This window comes from Penicillium cataractarum (assembly GCF_028827025.1).
Source record: "Penicillium cataractarum strain IBT 29864 chromosome Unknown utg000002l, whole genome shotgun sequence".
NCBI classification, from domain to species: Eukaryota; Fungi; Ascomycota; class Eurotiomycetes; order Eurotiales; family Aspergillaceae; genus Penicillium; species Penicillium cataractarum.
In genome coordinates this window covers 4,772,254-4,786,333 of record NW_026622738.1, presented here as the reverse complement: position 1 = coordinate 4,786,333, position 14,080 = coordinate 4,772,254, and the positions used below count along the sequence as shown (strand labels likewise).

Here is a 14,080-nt window from a genome sequence, read left to right as displayed (position 1 = left end):
TCCCATCGAGAGGCGTCCCATCCTTGAGGTATTTCCAGCTGTCATAGGGACTGCTGCTAGAATCACTCGCCAGGCTCATAGGAGTTGATCGCGCAAAATTTCACAACCATACTTGCCAGGAATATTTCCCTGCAATTCTTGTCAAGGAGATACATGTGAAGTATTGAGATGTGGCTGGTCCAGTGTCATTGAACTTGATGAATAAAATGCTAAGACATTCCGATAACTGAACATGGACAAAATTAAAAACAGTCATTTCTAAAAACCTTGCTTGCGGTGCCACTTCTCCTCCCACCCTTTGAACCAGGGGCTATCATCCAACGTAGCAACTTGCCAATCCTTGGGAACAAGTCCCTTCTCCTCTTGCTCCTTTGCCCACTCTTCCAGCTTGGGTAGGATAACATGTTGAACGTGCCACACTCCCTTGTAATCCATCAAGTTCTTCTTCCCTTCCTTCAGCACCGTGGAAACCAGTGCCGGCACCCCAGGTTCATCACGGAACTCCGTAATAGGAGTGAATAATGCCTTGAAGTTGAACACAACGGACGCCGACAGAGGTAGACGACGAAGAGTCTGCCAGTCCACCCGTAGAGTGCAATCTTTCAAATGCAGATCTGGGTCTTGCAACTTCCGGAGAGCCTCGTGGGGGTCTCCTGGTGGCATGTACAGGGGCTGGCCGACTTCAAACCCCCATGAACCCCGTTGAATGGGTTTTTCAGTTGGCATTTTCGTGAAGAAGCTATACAGTCACATATAGAAGATTAGCCAATCAATAGGGTAACATGAGCTACTGAGTATAGCTAAACATACCGATCCATTGAAAACTGCATCTTCTCCTTGTAATCCGGAATCGGTTCATGAATTTGGTGCAACTGCTTCCCAATCTTCGAGCCAACATTCCATCCAAGCGCAGAGCAAATCACAGCTGCTCGAAGGAAATAATATCCAGTTTGATCATCCCGCAGCATGAGGGCAAAGTCTTCGGGCACGTTGTCGAGAAGGACTTCAAGTGGAGGTTTAGCACGAATATCCTGCTCCGTGCCAAGAATGTGGTTTTGCAAGGTACGTTTGTCGACTAGAGTGAAGTGCTGGGGATATCTTGCACAGATGAATTGAATGACCATTTCCATGAGCTCCTTACAGGCTAGCTCTGAGCCTGGAAGTGCATCCAGAACCGCCTTGCCGTTCTGAGCGAAGAGTTCTTTGCGCTGGGCAATGCGGTCCTTATAGCTGCTTTCGAGCTCAATCCACCAGTCGGTTTCCAGTTTAGTCAATGCTATTTAGATTAGATGGGTTGTCAGGGGATGCTTCGACATAGTTTAGATAGTGCTTCACATACACATAGTCTGATGGTAAGACCACCTGAACGGCCTGTATGGTCTAGGCTTTGCTTTCTCAATATCGTGTTCCGGATATGGGCTGGGCAAGGGGACTCCGCTGAGTGTTGCATAATCGGGGAAGTCTCCTAGGGCTTTGATATCGTCTATCGAGAATCCAGTCGGAGTGTAAAGGTTGCCTGGGCTAGTCTTATAGTCGGCAGTCATGGGCAAGACATTCTGGCGCATTTCGGTCTCGTCGACTTCCCGCCAGCGTATAGCTTTCTCCTGTAATTGTAGGAGGGCTTCCCTACGCTGGGGTGGCAGGGCATGATTGTACCTCGCAGGGGATGTGGCGCTATTGGGCTGGGCTTTCTCTGGGGAGAAGGATCGCGGTGGGGTTTTGGCTGTTGAATCTCGTCGGCCACGTAGGGATACTCTGTTTAGAAGGGACTTTGTGGATGATCGATATAGAATCAAGTAGACGGCGGTGGCGGCTACTAGGATCATGCCGATCCTCCAGGCGCTTTCGGAGCTGTTGATGACATCCATGGCTGGTTATACTATGCGCATTAGGGCAAAGAGGGTCAATGAGTAGGCTGGTGTCGGTATAAAATGGCTGGTATGATTTACCATTCACATCGAATTGATGAGAGGGTGTTGGAGATCAGAGGCTTATAGGTAGTAGACGAGGGTGTAGAGGACCACGGACCAAAGGAATGATGTTCATTAAGTAGTCCCAGTATTTACGATCAAAGAGCCCTGAAAGTTGCAGTGTGGTACTCAAAGCGGGATCAACGAAGCGGGGAAGCTCCTAGATTACAAGATACACGCATCGAATAGCTGCTTTGGTTGGTCGTGGTCCCTCGATTCGTCCTTCCGTGTTTGGCGAGAATACGCAGGGCTTAAGACTCAACTATGACGACGTCAATTTGATTTGGCAATAGTTGGTGCGGATTAATCTTTGTACTAATGTCCTTATCGAGACTTGTCATAATGATTTCCTCCTTTGGCACCGGCAAAGTGGAGGCTGTCACTTGGACTAATCCACATTACTCATACGACTTACTTCGGACCTAGCTTTATTAGGGACAGTATTTGAGGGGTTAATCTCGTAGCATTGAAATCAAGAACTGGGGAGTACGTAGGATAAGAAATAGAAAGATAAGAATATCTGGACTGGATGTACTAATTGGGAAGACTGGCTCGGCTATTCCCAAAACGGAAAAAATGTCCAGAATCTTGGCAGCAGCAGCAACCTTGGACATGACATGATCAATAGCATATCGCAGTGTTTGATGGCTAGTTCGGATGAGCTTGGAAGAAGTGTTGAGACAAAATGAAGAATAATGAGATAAACTTACAATAAGCATTTTTCCAAATTGTTGGTGTCCTCGAGACTTCAAATGACCCAGCCTGTTTGCTCAGTCATCAGGCTCGTGAACAGCAGTTAAAGGTCGTCCATATTGTCGCTAGACTCACTCAAATGTGCCCCCTGCCTCGCAAATGAGTGATTTGCACTCTGGCTGGTCTAAAATTGCCCCCATGAAGTACAAGGGCTCGTAAAAAGGCTCGATGGGGCCTCCAATGGGTTTATCGATTTCGTATATAACCTTGATTGATTCGATAATACGCGGCCCCCCATCATCATGACCTCCGAGCACAAAGAAGGCAGAACGTGGGAAACCCCCACCTTCGATCTATCTTCCTAGGCAATTAGGAGAGAACAAAGGGGAAAGAGCCCAGCAGGGCCTAAAGCGGCCGACAAGCAGGCGGCAGACGCTGGTCCTCGAAATCTCCAGTGGGAAGGATCTGCTAAACAGGAGGGGAACATCTGTCCAAGAATTATCATTCGAGTATCTTAGAAACTTAGCCTAAATTAAGGTTTTCCGTGGCCATTCTAGCCATTCATGCCAAGCCGGCCCTAAGTGCTGGGTAACTGATTCTATCAGGAACTGGCCACCATCTTGAAACATCCAATTGTTACGACTTGGGTGAATAAGTGCGCCGTAATATGCCAGAATCACCAAAGCTTCTTCTTGATGTGATGCTACCAGATCCACATAACTAGTGGATATCATCACTGGCCACGCCACCAAAGCACCCAAGCGTTCATTCTCGGAGTCGAGTGCCGTCATCACCGCCTGTAGAGCTTGAATGGTTTGGCGATACACCTTGAGCCTAGCTTCGCTTTTTTCAGAGCCTTGGACGCGTTGGTATAAAGTCTCGCACACCGGTCCAAACTCAGAATCCATGGGTGGAAGCCGTTCACTGAATGCCAAAAATGGCTTTAAGTTCGATTGCCGTAAGTACTCCCACCGTCCCTCGGCTGTGATTGTACGTATTCCTTGATGGAGTCGAAGGTACTGCACAAAGCGGTCGAGGAAGCTCTCGAAATTACCTTCTCGAAAGACGAGAGTCTCGCAGAGCAAATGAAGTCCCAGGACTGCAGCAAAAAGGAACATTGGGATGCAAGTATCTTGGTCGAAGCCTGGTGATAGGCTGTTAAAGTTGTTCAAGGCATGACTTTGAAGTTGAGTCGCATGATGCCGATAGTAGTCTCGACGATCTGGCTTCACAATGCTGAGATTCAAAGCACTTATAGCCAACAGCATATTGAGCATGTAAGGTGCTTCAAGGCCGGTTTTTAGCATGTCAGGGAAAGACATGCTAGACGATACCTCGCGGGCATTGACCCAATTAGCGCTTTCCAGAAATAGATTGTGGAGAAGCTCTACATGAAGCAGATTGACTGGAGCATCTTGCACAAAGCCACCCGGGGCTGATGTCGGCTGTTGCGCGGGTGAACTGGTAGCGGGAGAAGCAGAAGCAAATTCATGGCTGGTGCTGGGTGAAGCTCGTGCCGAGGAGACTGTAGGAGCAGGTCCGACGAACTGGCACTGTCGTTCAGAAGCAACGCAATTGGAGCAGATAGGCCGGCGCTCGTCGCACTAATCAAGTCAGCAAGACTGGAACAGTGACTATCGAAACAAGTGGCCATCATACCTTCACGTGACGGCGTTTGCATTCAACGCAGCCATTGCGAGACTTCTTATGTGTCCTGCGTGGCATGTCGGCTGTACGCGGATACCCAACCCCCAGAGGATTCGGCGTCGCGAGACACAAGTCATGTACTCGTCCGAGCGCAAATTTTGCAGCCTATTTTCGCATCACTCGCCCCTTTAGCTTCTGCAACCCTTTCAGCGGACGATCCACCAGAAGATCTGGCTCCGTGATGCTCAAGTGGGCTGGGGTCGTCATACGCGTATGCACAGACCATGTGGTGGCCCACAACTCAATATTTCCATTAAACAAGAATTGCCTCAGCCAATCAAGCCTCGCTAAATTATATGCTGCGGAAACGGCAATCAAAACGTACGAAGACTGGGCTTGATTTTAGGCTCTAGGGTTAAACATAGCCATACTAACTTTAAATGCAACTCCACTAAGTATGAAACAAATATTCTAGTCAGAATACCCCTTTCATTGTTTTCCTTAACAAGTTTAATACATTCAGTGTTCACAAATGGCCCCAAAATTGTGACACTATAGCTCAACATCAATTTACATATTCGATACGAGACCATTATTTCTTTGCCGGTCTGCCACCATACCGGAATACTGTACTTATGAAAAATGAGGGTCCTAATTGGCATACAAATGCCAAGCTGGTGCTGTGGGCCCTATTCTAAATCCAGAGGACCCACCCTTTCTATACGCGTATAGAGACACTCCACCAAACGAGATACGGCGACATTGGCGAATTTTTACAGGGGTTGAAGATTTTGAAGAGATATTTTAAATTAAGCTATACGGGGCAAAATTCTGTTGCCTCCAAACTCAATACATAAGTAATGGACTGTGGCCGCTTGAACGTAGGAGCAACATTTCCCGACTGTCATATTATCTGAGCCCCTTGTCGACGACCTTACACATACATTGAATTTTGACAATGGCTGTTCTCGAGCCTTACAAGGGTGGCTATTATCTCTGGAAGTACATACCGTCTCTTGCGGCGGCGGTCATATTTTTGTTACTTTTTATTGCTGTGACGGTATATCATTCATGGAAGCTCTACAAAACAAAAGCACGCTTCTGCATTGCGTTCGTCATTGGTGGAATATGTATGCGTTGCCATCTTTCAAACCTTTTACTTCCATGCTAACTTCCTGCCCTCTAGTTGAGATTATTGGATACATTGCTAGAGCAGCCGCCCACAACAAGACAGGGTCGCTTATGCCCTACTCCATACAGAGCGTATTCTTGCTCCTTGGACCAACACTATTTGCGGCATCCGTCTACATGGCTCTGGGCCGAATCATCCGCTGCGTACGTGCAGAGAAATATTCTCTGATTCGAATCAACTGGCTCACCAAGGTCTTTGTCATGGGTGACGTCCTCTCATTTTTGGTGCAAGGTGGAGCCTCCGGCTTAATGGTATCGGGCAACAATGCAAAACTGGGCTCCAACATTGTTGTGGCCGGTCTCGTCATTCAAGTTCTCATGTTCTGCTTCTTCATTGTCACCTCGGTGGCATTCCAAGTTCGCATGAATCGATGCCCGACTCCCGAGTCTTTTGATGAGCGGTTCAAGTGGAAGAGCCATCTTCGAGTGCTCCATGCCATCAGCTTGTTGATCTTAGTTCGAAGCCTTTTCCGTGTTGTTGAATATGTGCAGGGCAATGATGGATATTCATTGACGCATGAGTGGACTCTCTATGTGTTTGACTCCACGTTGATGTTTGCGGTTATGCTTATTTGGGCAATTTGGTACCCCGGGGACCTACAAGGATTCCTCAAACAGAACCTGCCCCTCACCAGTCTAGGGAGCTTTGGTCGGGATGTGGAGTCTAGACAGGACTATAATACTTAACTCCGCAGCTAGTCTCCACAGTTTCGGGCGAGTGGACAATTCTTTCATTGGGAGGTTGAGAAAAGGGATAGACATCCATTGCCACTATATATCATCCTATCACCCCTCAATCCTCTAGATCTCCACAGTAACATTCAAAGCAAGATTCGTGCATCCCATTGGCACAGTAATCCAAGCTGCCTCGGCGTCCGAATGATCGCTATAGTTATAGGCACCATTAAAAGACATGATCTGCCCAACAGTAGTTCCAAACTTCTCTGCCAGATCCTTGTAGACACCATATGTAAAGTGGAAAGGAGTAATAGTGCAGGTACTCGGCACGCATTGGCGAACTTTGATGAACGTCCCAGCGGGGATCTCCTCCGTCGCAGACGAAATCCCCGCTTCGCTAGCTTCACTCATAACAGTATCCACAGTAACATTCAATTTGTACAAGGCAATCTTCTCAACAGTATCTCCGGCAATTGTCTTGTAGTCATGCGGTCCACCTTTCACACATGTTGCGGTTGCGTTCTGTCTAGTCAGGAGACAAGTGCTGCTGTCTGGATTGCAGACTTGGCCTGGGATGAGCAGTGTGAATCCTGCAAAGAGATGTTCCGCATCGATCATACGGTTGGCCCGGGCAATGTCGCAAGCACCACGGTCGAACTTTTTCGCAATGCTGAAAATTGTATCATGCGACGTAGTTGTGTAGGTGAATGTGGTACTGTTCAACGAGGATGAATCACAGGCACCCCGAGAGGTGTGAGGGACAGCGAAAGCAGTAGTGGCAAGGCCAACTACCATTGAGTAAAAATGAAATCTCATGATGCTTATGAGAAAGGAAGAAGGAACTCGGAATGTTAGGTTTGTCTTTCTGTTTGCTTGTATTTGGATAATCCTTGCGGCGCAGTACCTGATTTTATATACTCCAGTATTCAAAATTGTGCATGATCGAGAAAGGGAATAAATTCCGAGACTTGTGCTTAGTTTCTTCGTGGTTTGAGATCTGCGACGAGTACGTAGTAGTGGACATCGAATCCATGCGAGCTGCATAAAACTATAGTAATCACCCCTGCTCATCGTAAGAGCACATAAACATGTGGAGTAAATGCGGGGAGCGCCATCAAAATCAGAATAAACTCCGATTGAATAAAGAGATTGGGCAAAACGACCGAGGCTAGTCATATCAAACAAGGCGAGTAACGGCTTTCCACGGAGTAGCTCTGAAATGTTCCTGCATCCATCGCATAGCAACTCCAAACGTTGGCGGTATATACCAGCCCAAAAAACGAGCTCTCAAAAACACGCTCTACTATGAAAATCAAATTCAAGTATCAAAATCCAATGTAAGGAGTCTACGCCAGGGCTTTGCTCGTCTCGACAGAAGCAGTATTGTGGAGGTCATTCAGACTGAAACTCGAAGCATGATGTCGATCATCATTATATTCGGGGAGATCTCGGCGCAAGCAATTCTCTCAACAATTGACGGATAAGATTTATTGCGCGTCTTCCTTCCCAGCGGCGAGGTGAAGGCCATTGCCATCCTTTGTAGAGCATCTCTCATACTAGCTGGGGTCATAGCGCGAGCCAAGGAAGTAGTCAAGGTACTGTTTTCACGTAGGAGAGTTTCAAGAAAGCCACAAACTGAGTATGCGAGTCATAGGTATAGAGTAGGGTGGAATCCAAGCACTCGGGTTATTTCTTGGCGCATGGTTGGCGGCTCGGAGTCGGTGCTTGATACCCGATTCGGTAACGAATACGGCGATGACCTGACGATGCAGAGTCTGCTTCGGAAAACGTGCCGTAGGCGTGAATTGTTTCTCGGAGATTGGTGCGGGGAATAATGAATTGAGTTGAGCAGTAGTTTTGTTCGGATTGTTTTAGTTCATCGTTATCGATGTCGTGGTAAACGATACGCGTAAGTCAATGGTGATACAAATCTGGAGAAATCCCTTGTAGGAAAATGCACAAGGAATAGAGATCTACTATAGAAACCGCGGGTCTTTTTTCTCGCGTCGTCTCTCTACTGAAACTCGTAGTTTGAGCATGACATAATTATATCATATTCATAGCTATTCCAACTCATTCATTACATCACGACGTAAAAATAATTAACATCGTATCCCATTACCCGTTCACCACCATTCCATCCACTTGTATTAAAGCTTATCAAGCTTAAGCGTTGTGGGTAGCCTGCTCCTCAACCTGCTCAGAAGCAATGTGCTTCTCGCCCTTGAGGTCCTCAATGGTCTCCACACCAGCCAGGCCAAGGCTCTCGTAGATGCGCTCCATACGCTGGCGATCCGCCTCGGCAATACCGTCCTTCTCGCCGCCGAAGAAGATGTCCAGCTCCTCCAGAGTCTTGTCCTTGGTCTCGGGGGCGAACTTCCAGATGAAAAGGCCACCCAGACCGCTGAAAATAGCGAAGAAAATGTAGGTTCCGTACTTCATGGAGTTCAGCATATCCTTGGTAGTAAGACCGATAACGAAGTTGAACATCCAGTTGGTGGAGGCAACGATGGCGACACCGCGGGAACGCTGGCTGTTGGGGAAGATCTCCTGGGTAAGCACCCATGCGACGGGACCTGTAAAAAGATAAACAAGTTAGAGCTTTGTTGGTAAAAGAAGGCGTGGAGGCGTAGATTATACATACCCCAAGAGTAGGCAAAATTAACGGCAAACAGCCAGATAAAAACGATGGCAACCCAGCCTTGTCCCACGGCAAGACCCTCGTTTAAGTCCCACTTGGGCTTGAAGATACCCTCGACAGTGGCCACGACGATGTGACAACAGAACATACCGATGGCACCGACGATGAGGAAAGTCTTACGGCCGAACTTGTCCAGGTATAAGACAGCAGGGAGAGTGAAGACAATCTGCAAGATACCAGTCACACCGGTAGCCAGGAGAGTCTGCTTAGTGGAAGAGAAACCGAAACTACTGAAGATCTGAGGAGCATAGTAGAGGACGGCGTTGATACCGGTGAACTGCTGGCAAATCATGGTACCGCAGCCGAGCACCAGACGCTTGAACATGTTGGGGGCGAACAGAGCCTTCCATGGGGCGAGAGCACCGCCGGAACCGACCATCTGGCGCTCAGTCTCCTCGTCGAACATAACGGCGGCCTTGATCTCAAGGAACTCAGCCTGCAGCAGGGGGTCGTGGGGTGCGAGACGGCGGAGCTTGGAAAGCGAGGCACGGGCTTCCTCCTCGCGGTGCTTCATCATCAACCAACGAGGAGAGAAGGGGAAGAAGAACATGCCGAAGAACAGGATCCATGCAGGGATAATCTGCAGAGCCAAAGGAAGACGCCAGGCGATAGTCTTCTGACCGAGGCAAGTGTGACCGTGATTCTGGGCGGAGTTGTAGCTTCCATCGGCAAGGTAAGGGTTGGAAATGCCCTCGGGGTTGCAAGTGTTGCCACCGACAAACTGCATGCCGTAGTCGAGCCAGAAGGAAATGGCAGTACCGACAGTGATAGACAGTTGCTGGAGAGAGACGAGGGAACCACGCAGCTCGGGAGGAGCAATCTCAGCCTGGTAGAGAGGAATGACCATACTGAACATGCCAATACCCACACCACCGATGATACGACCGGCAAAGAAGTAGGCGGGAGTCTGGGCACCAGACTGCAGACCAGTACCAAGGGTGAAGATGACGACGGCAACCATCATAGCGTACTTTCGGGAGATACGGTCAGCGAGGACACCGTTGATCAGAGCACCAGCCCAGGCACCGAGCTCCAAAGCAGCCACCAGCCAACCCTGAATAGTCGATCCATCGAAGTAAGGGAAGTGGTTCTTGAAGTTCTCCATGACAAGAATAGGGCCCATGACACCCTGATCGTAACCGTACATGATACAACCCAGGGAAGCGAACAGACAGGTCGAGAAGACATAAGGGTTCTGAATCATACCCACGATACCATGGGCCTTCTCCGCGTTGGCACGGCCAACGACAGACTGACTAACCGCCATCGTTGCGAGAGAATGATGGAGGAGAGCAAAATAGAGGCGAAAGAGACAACAGAGACGTGATCAGCGAGCCTGGAAGTTCTGCGACATGGGCAGATCAGCTAGATTATATAGCTGTACGGAGTAGATCCTCTCATGACAGTCAATTTTTCTTTTTTTTTTTTTCATTTTCTCTTTTTTTCTCCTCCTTTTTCCAAATCCTCTGCGCGGGGATTAGCGCCGTCCTGACAGAGACTTGCCCCGGATCAGGGAGTGTCCTCCGTGGCATGCACATGCATGGCATCCAATTACATCGCTGACGATGCCCTTGGAGGGGAACCCTGAGCCAACGGAATTGTTTAGTGCCAGTCCAGACTAACCACACGCTAGAGATGTTGTTGGCTAGACTCGGGGGCGAACATCAACTCGGCAATGGTTTATCCCGGGTATGTAGGCGAAACAGAAAACATATCAAAGTTCACGGACGCTAGCGAGCGCCACCAAGCTTTGGTGGCCGAGAAAGAAGCACTCTTGTCCCAGGATTCGGCGTTAACTTGGCGCATGGGCGCCGTGAATCATTGTGAACAAGCCTTGGGTCCAAGAAGCGCCACCATTGGCTGGTTCATTGGTATTCTGGTTCTGCGCTTGTCAGCATAATCCTTGTTTTCCCCCATGTCCCCCTCATTATTCGGGGGGGGAGCTCTTGTGTCTTCGAGAGTTATGCCTAGTGCTGACGGACAGGGTGCGGGTTGTGAGACCCCAGAAACCCTATTCCCCCCGCTTGGCCGATATTAGGCCGATGCCAGATTATGCGTGGGATCGGGGTAGCATCTGTACCCGTCATGAACGATAGATTACGTCGTGTTGATCGGAAGGATGCGTGTTTATGGGCATCGTACTGAAAATAGTACTGAAAATAGCCTCATGAGAGAAAAAGATTTTTGAGCCGTGTCATGGCCTCGCTGTCCTTGTGACGGGAAGAAAAAAAAAAGTCTGACCTTCCAAGTGGATTCATCCACGCTGGTGTTAGTCACTGGCGGCGACCAGAGAGGGGAGGGCAACGTGAGTATAGCGGAGACCGGAGATTATCGATTAGCCTCATTGGGAATGCCCTAGGTCGAAAAGGTCAGATGAGATCCTCAATCTAGGCCATTATTCAGATTCGAACAGCCATAGTGTTCTCTGACTCGTACGATACTTCCGAAGGGAAAAGGGTACGCAGTACAGAGAGGGTAGCATTCTGGAACGCCCGACAGCCACGAGGCGTGGTGCTCCCGCAAAGGGACCCATAGCGTGCCATGGAAGGAGGGAATTCCGGCCTATAGTCTTAGCCGTCACACCATACAAGCACTGTATCAGCGGAAAGCCGTGCGAGAGAGTTTCGGCATCTAGTAAGCGGACAAAAAGTTCGGTCTGGTGCCAAGCCCTTCGGGGAGCCGATGCTTTGCGTGGGGACGCGCGGCTCGACCACTGTTGGTCCCATGGGGTGCTAAAGCGTTGGAGTCTGGAGAATCAACCATCTTTCGCAGCACCATACCAGTTCCAGATGCCCGGTGAAAAGCACGAATGGATAGGTCGGGGAAGACAAATCTGGGGTCTTCGAACCGGTAGGTTTGAGAGTGTCTGGCCCCCCTTTGTCCAATGCCCAGACCCTAGGGGCGGAGATGAGATGCATACTAGGGTGGTGCCGTCCTTTTTGGGGGGCCTTTTTTGTCTGGCAAACGTCGTACTATCGTCGTACTCGTCTTACTCTCGGCCAACCGACGACGTCCACCTGCCGGCTGATCCGGCGACTTGCACCTGCAATGGCCACTCAGCGACCAGTCAACGTGACGATTGGGCTGACTCGTTCAGCGCCCTCAAACGACGCTTGTCCGTATGGGGCTGGTCTGTGGGACACACAGCCAATAACAGCCGCAAGATTCTCCCGCCCCTGGTACGGGTCTAGCCGAAGATGAACCGAAAGATCATTAGCCAGCCACCAGAAGGCATCAGGAGGAACAAAAGAAGGCACCACTGTTCGATCCAATTCCCGGTTTGAGTCGTTGCAGTGGCTTAGGCCTCTTGTCTTTCTGGTCTGATCGGAATTCGAAGACCCAAGGAACACCGTCCCTCGCTTAGAGAGGCAGCAATGATGATTGCTGACTGGACTCTTTTGTGCTTAGTTTCACTCTCGCTACGCGCCCACAAGTGCGGGGAATAATCGGCTGGGGCCGAAAGGTGAAAGAGAGTGTGGAAATAGTAATAATCCAAGTGGGAAGTAGAGGAAAAAATGGAAAAGGTATGTTCCGAACATCTCCTACTAAAGTCGAGTCTGGAGTACAGAAGTGGGTATTTAGGATCACAAACTTAACAAGTCTAATAAAATATCTGTGCTTCTCTCAAAAAGCCTGTGGTGTCTCGCAAAAGTCCTATCAAAGTCAAAATAGCATCTTGATAAAGGAGGGAGAGACCAAAGCAACCGGGATGGGGATTGCCAAGAGATCGAGATGGAACTCTACCGGCGTGGCGTTGTAACTAATGCTTATGTCAGAGGCCAAAGACCTCCTGCGGTAACTACCTAAGCTCTAGGATATGGTATCTTCAGGACTTGCTACAGTAATTTCGAGAACACACCGAGTCCTGAAAAGGGATCCCGAGGAATGAGGGGAATTGCGATACAACCCAGCCTGCATGGGACAGTGGTGTGGCATCATTTGACTTTGTGGCCTAAAAACACTAATGACAAGGTGCTTCTAGAAGGTCTGCGTGTGTCCAAAGCGTGGTGTGTGTCCGTAAATGCTGATTCTTGATAGCGAAGGTAACTACCGCCAGCCCTCGGCTCATGCTTTCTACGGGCAGGACCAGATCTAAATTTCGTACATCATACAAACTTGACTTGATGGTGACTGAGTCTCTATCTAAGATTGTGTAAGATTATTCCATCCCATCCCAAGCTGAAAAGGACCCCTCGGAAAATAGAGTTATTCGGCCCCCTTCTTTGAGAACGGCCGGTCGCCCGCAATCATCCATGTCGCACTATATTTGTGACACACACTAGGAGTTCTAAGAAGATGACTGGACAATTTTGGGAATGATCTTCGGTCCTAGATCATCCTCAGAGATTATTGCTTCTCCACCTTTTCCAAAGCTCATTGCAGCAGTTGGAAAAACCATGGGCAAAACCACCACCAAGGCGAGCTTATTTACCTATAGCTATTTAAATAGTCCGAAATCAGATGCGACCAATAGTCTAAATACTATTTGAGCCTTACTCGTAAGGAAAATTGTACCATGTCTGGCCTATGTCATCCTTTCTGTAGAAGTTGGATATGAAAATAGACTACGCGCACAGCACTTGAGCAGCACCATCATCTGTCACAGTCCAGCGACGAATATAATATAAAGACAACTTATTATTATTATTTTGAGAATATCAAGGCTGTATTTAGGAAGAGAAGGAGGGATAGCGAGAAACAAGAGGAGGAATATAGATTCAAGTGGTGCCTCGTAAAGTCGGCACGAGTATCCATCCCATCCATGAGCAGATGAGCCTCCACTCTATTCAAGCTGCTCACAGGTCGACAAGACTTCAAGTCAGTAGCTTGCTCACCGACTGGAAAATATGCGGAAAAATTTTTTGTGAATTATGAGAATCATGATTGCCAACTAAACTACAGACCTGCGACGTTTGAAGCCTTAATTAGATGATATATTTAGTAGCCCAGTTTGTGTGAACCCTCTCAGGTTCAGCTTCGACTCAAGTGTCTTCATTCTGACTTCAAGGAAATCTTTATGTCTCCGCTGATAAAGAAATGCAAAACAAAGACAGATCTCTGAACGAGAATGTTTGAAACAAGGAAATACTGACAATTGCATTATTCCCTTTGTCATTGTTCTCATTGTTCACTATGCCCCGATTTAGCGCTTCGAAAATCAAGCACATTGTTCGAATCTACATAAATACCTGGCCTACTG

At 48.5% G+C, this 14,080-nt stretch overlaps 5 protein-coding genes across 5 annotated transcripts; 1 reads left to right on the top strand and 4 right to left on the bottom strand.

The window, feature by feature from the left end:
* Positions 1-258: 258 nt before the first annotated feature.
* On the bottom strand, positions 259-1,868 carry N7496_003757 (heme-dependent oxidative N-demethylase family protein; the record flags this gene model as incomplete). The annotated part of the gene is made up of 3 exons (XM_056696688.1): positions 259-739; positions 811-1,276; positions 1,340-1,868. 3 exons carry the CDS (start codon positions 1,866-1,868, stop codon positions 259-261), a joined length of 1,476 nt encoding a protein of 491 aa, XP_056558900.1.
* Positions 1,869-3,190: 1,322 nt separating this feature from the next.
* On the bottom strand, positions 3,191-4,388 carry N7496_003756 (Zn(II)2Cys6 transcription factor domain-containing protein; the record flags this gene model as incomplete). The annotated part of the gene is made up of 2 exons (XM_056696687.1): positions 3,191-4,267; positions 4,323-4,388. 2 exons carry the CDS (start codon positions 4,386-4,388, stop codon positions 3,191-3,193), a joined length of 1,143 nt encoding a protein of 380 aa, XP_056558899.1.
* An 880-nt stretch (positions 4,389-5,268) lies between these two features.
* On the top strand, positions 5,269-6,188 carry N7496_003755 (RTA1 domain-containing protein; the record flags this gene model as incomplete). Its single annotated transcript, XM_056696686.1, has 2 exons — positions 5,269-5,440; positions 5,497-6,188. The coding sequence occupies 2 exons, from the start codon at positions 5,269-5,271 to the stop codon at positions 6,186-6,188; spliced, it is 864 nt and encodes a 287-aa protein (XP_056558898.1).
* Positions 6,189-6,302: 114 nt separating this feature from the next.
* N7496_003754 (LysM peptidoglycan-binding domain-containing protein) lies at positions 6,303-6,974 on the bottom strand (the record flags this gene model as incomplete). The annotated part of the gene is made up of 1 exon (XM_056696685.1): positions 6,303-6,974. The coding sequence occupies one exon, from the start codon at positions 6,972-6,974 to the stop codon at positions 6,303-6,305; it is 672 nt and encodes a 223-aa protein (XP_056558897.1).
* A 1,371-nt stretch (positions 6,975-8,345) lies between these two features.
* N7496_003753 (sugar porter family MFS transporter) lies at positions 8,346-10,147 on the bottom strand (the record flags this gene model as incomplete). Its single annotated transcript, XM_056696684.1, has 2 exons — positions 8,346-8,755; positions 8,824-10,147. 2 exons carry the CDS (start codon positions 10,145-10,147, stop codon positions 8,346-8,348), a joined length of 1,734 nt encoding a protein of 577 aa, XP_056558896.1.
* Between the last annotated feature and the right edge of the window lie 3,933 nt (positions 10,148-14,080).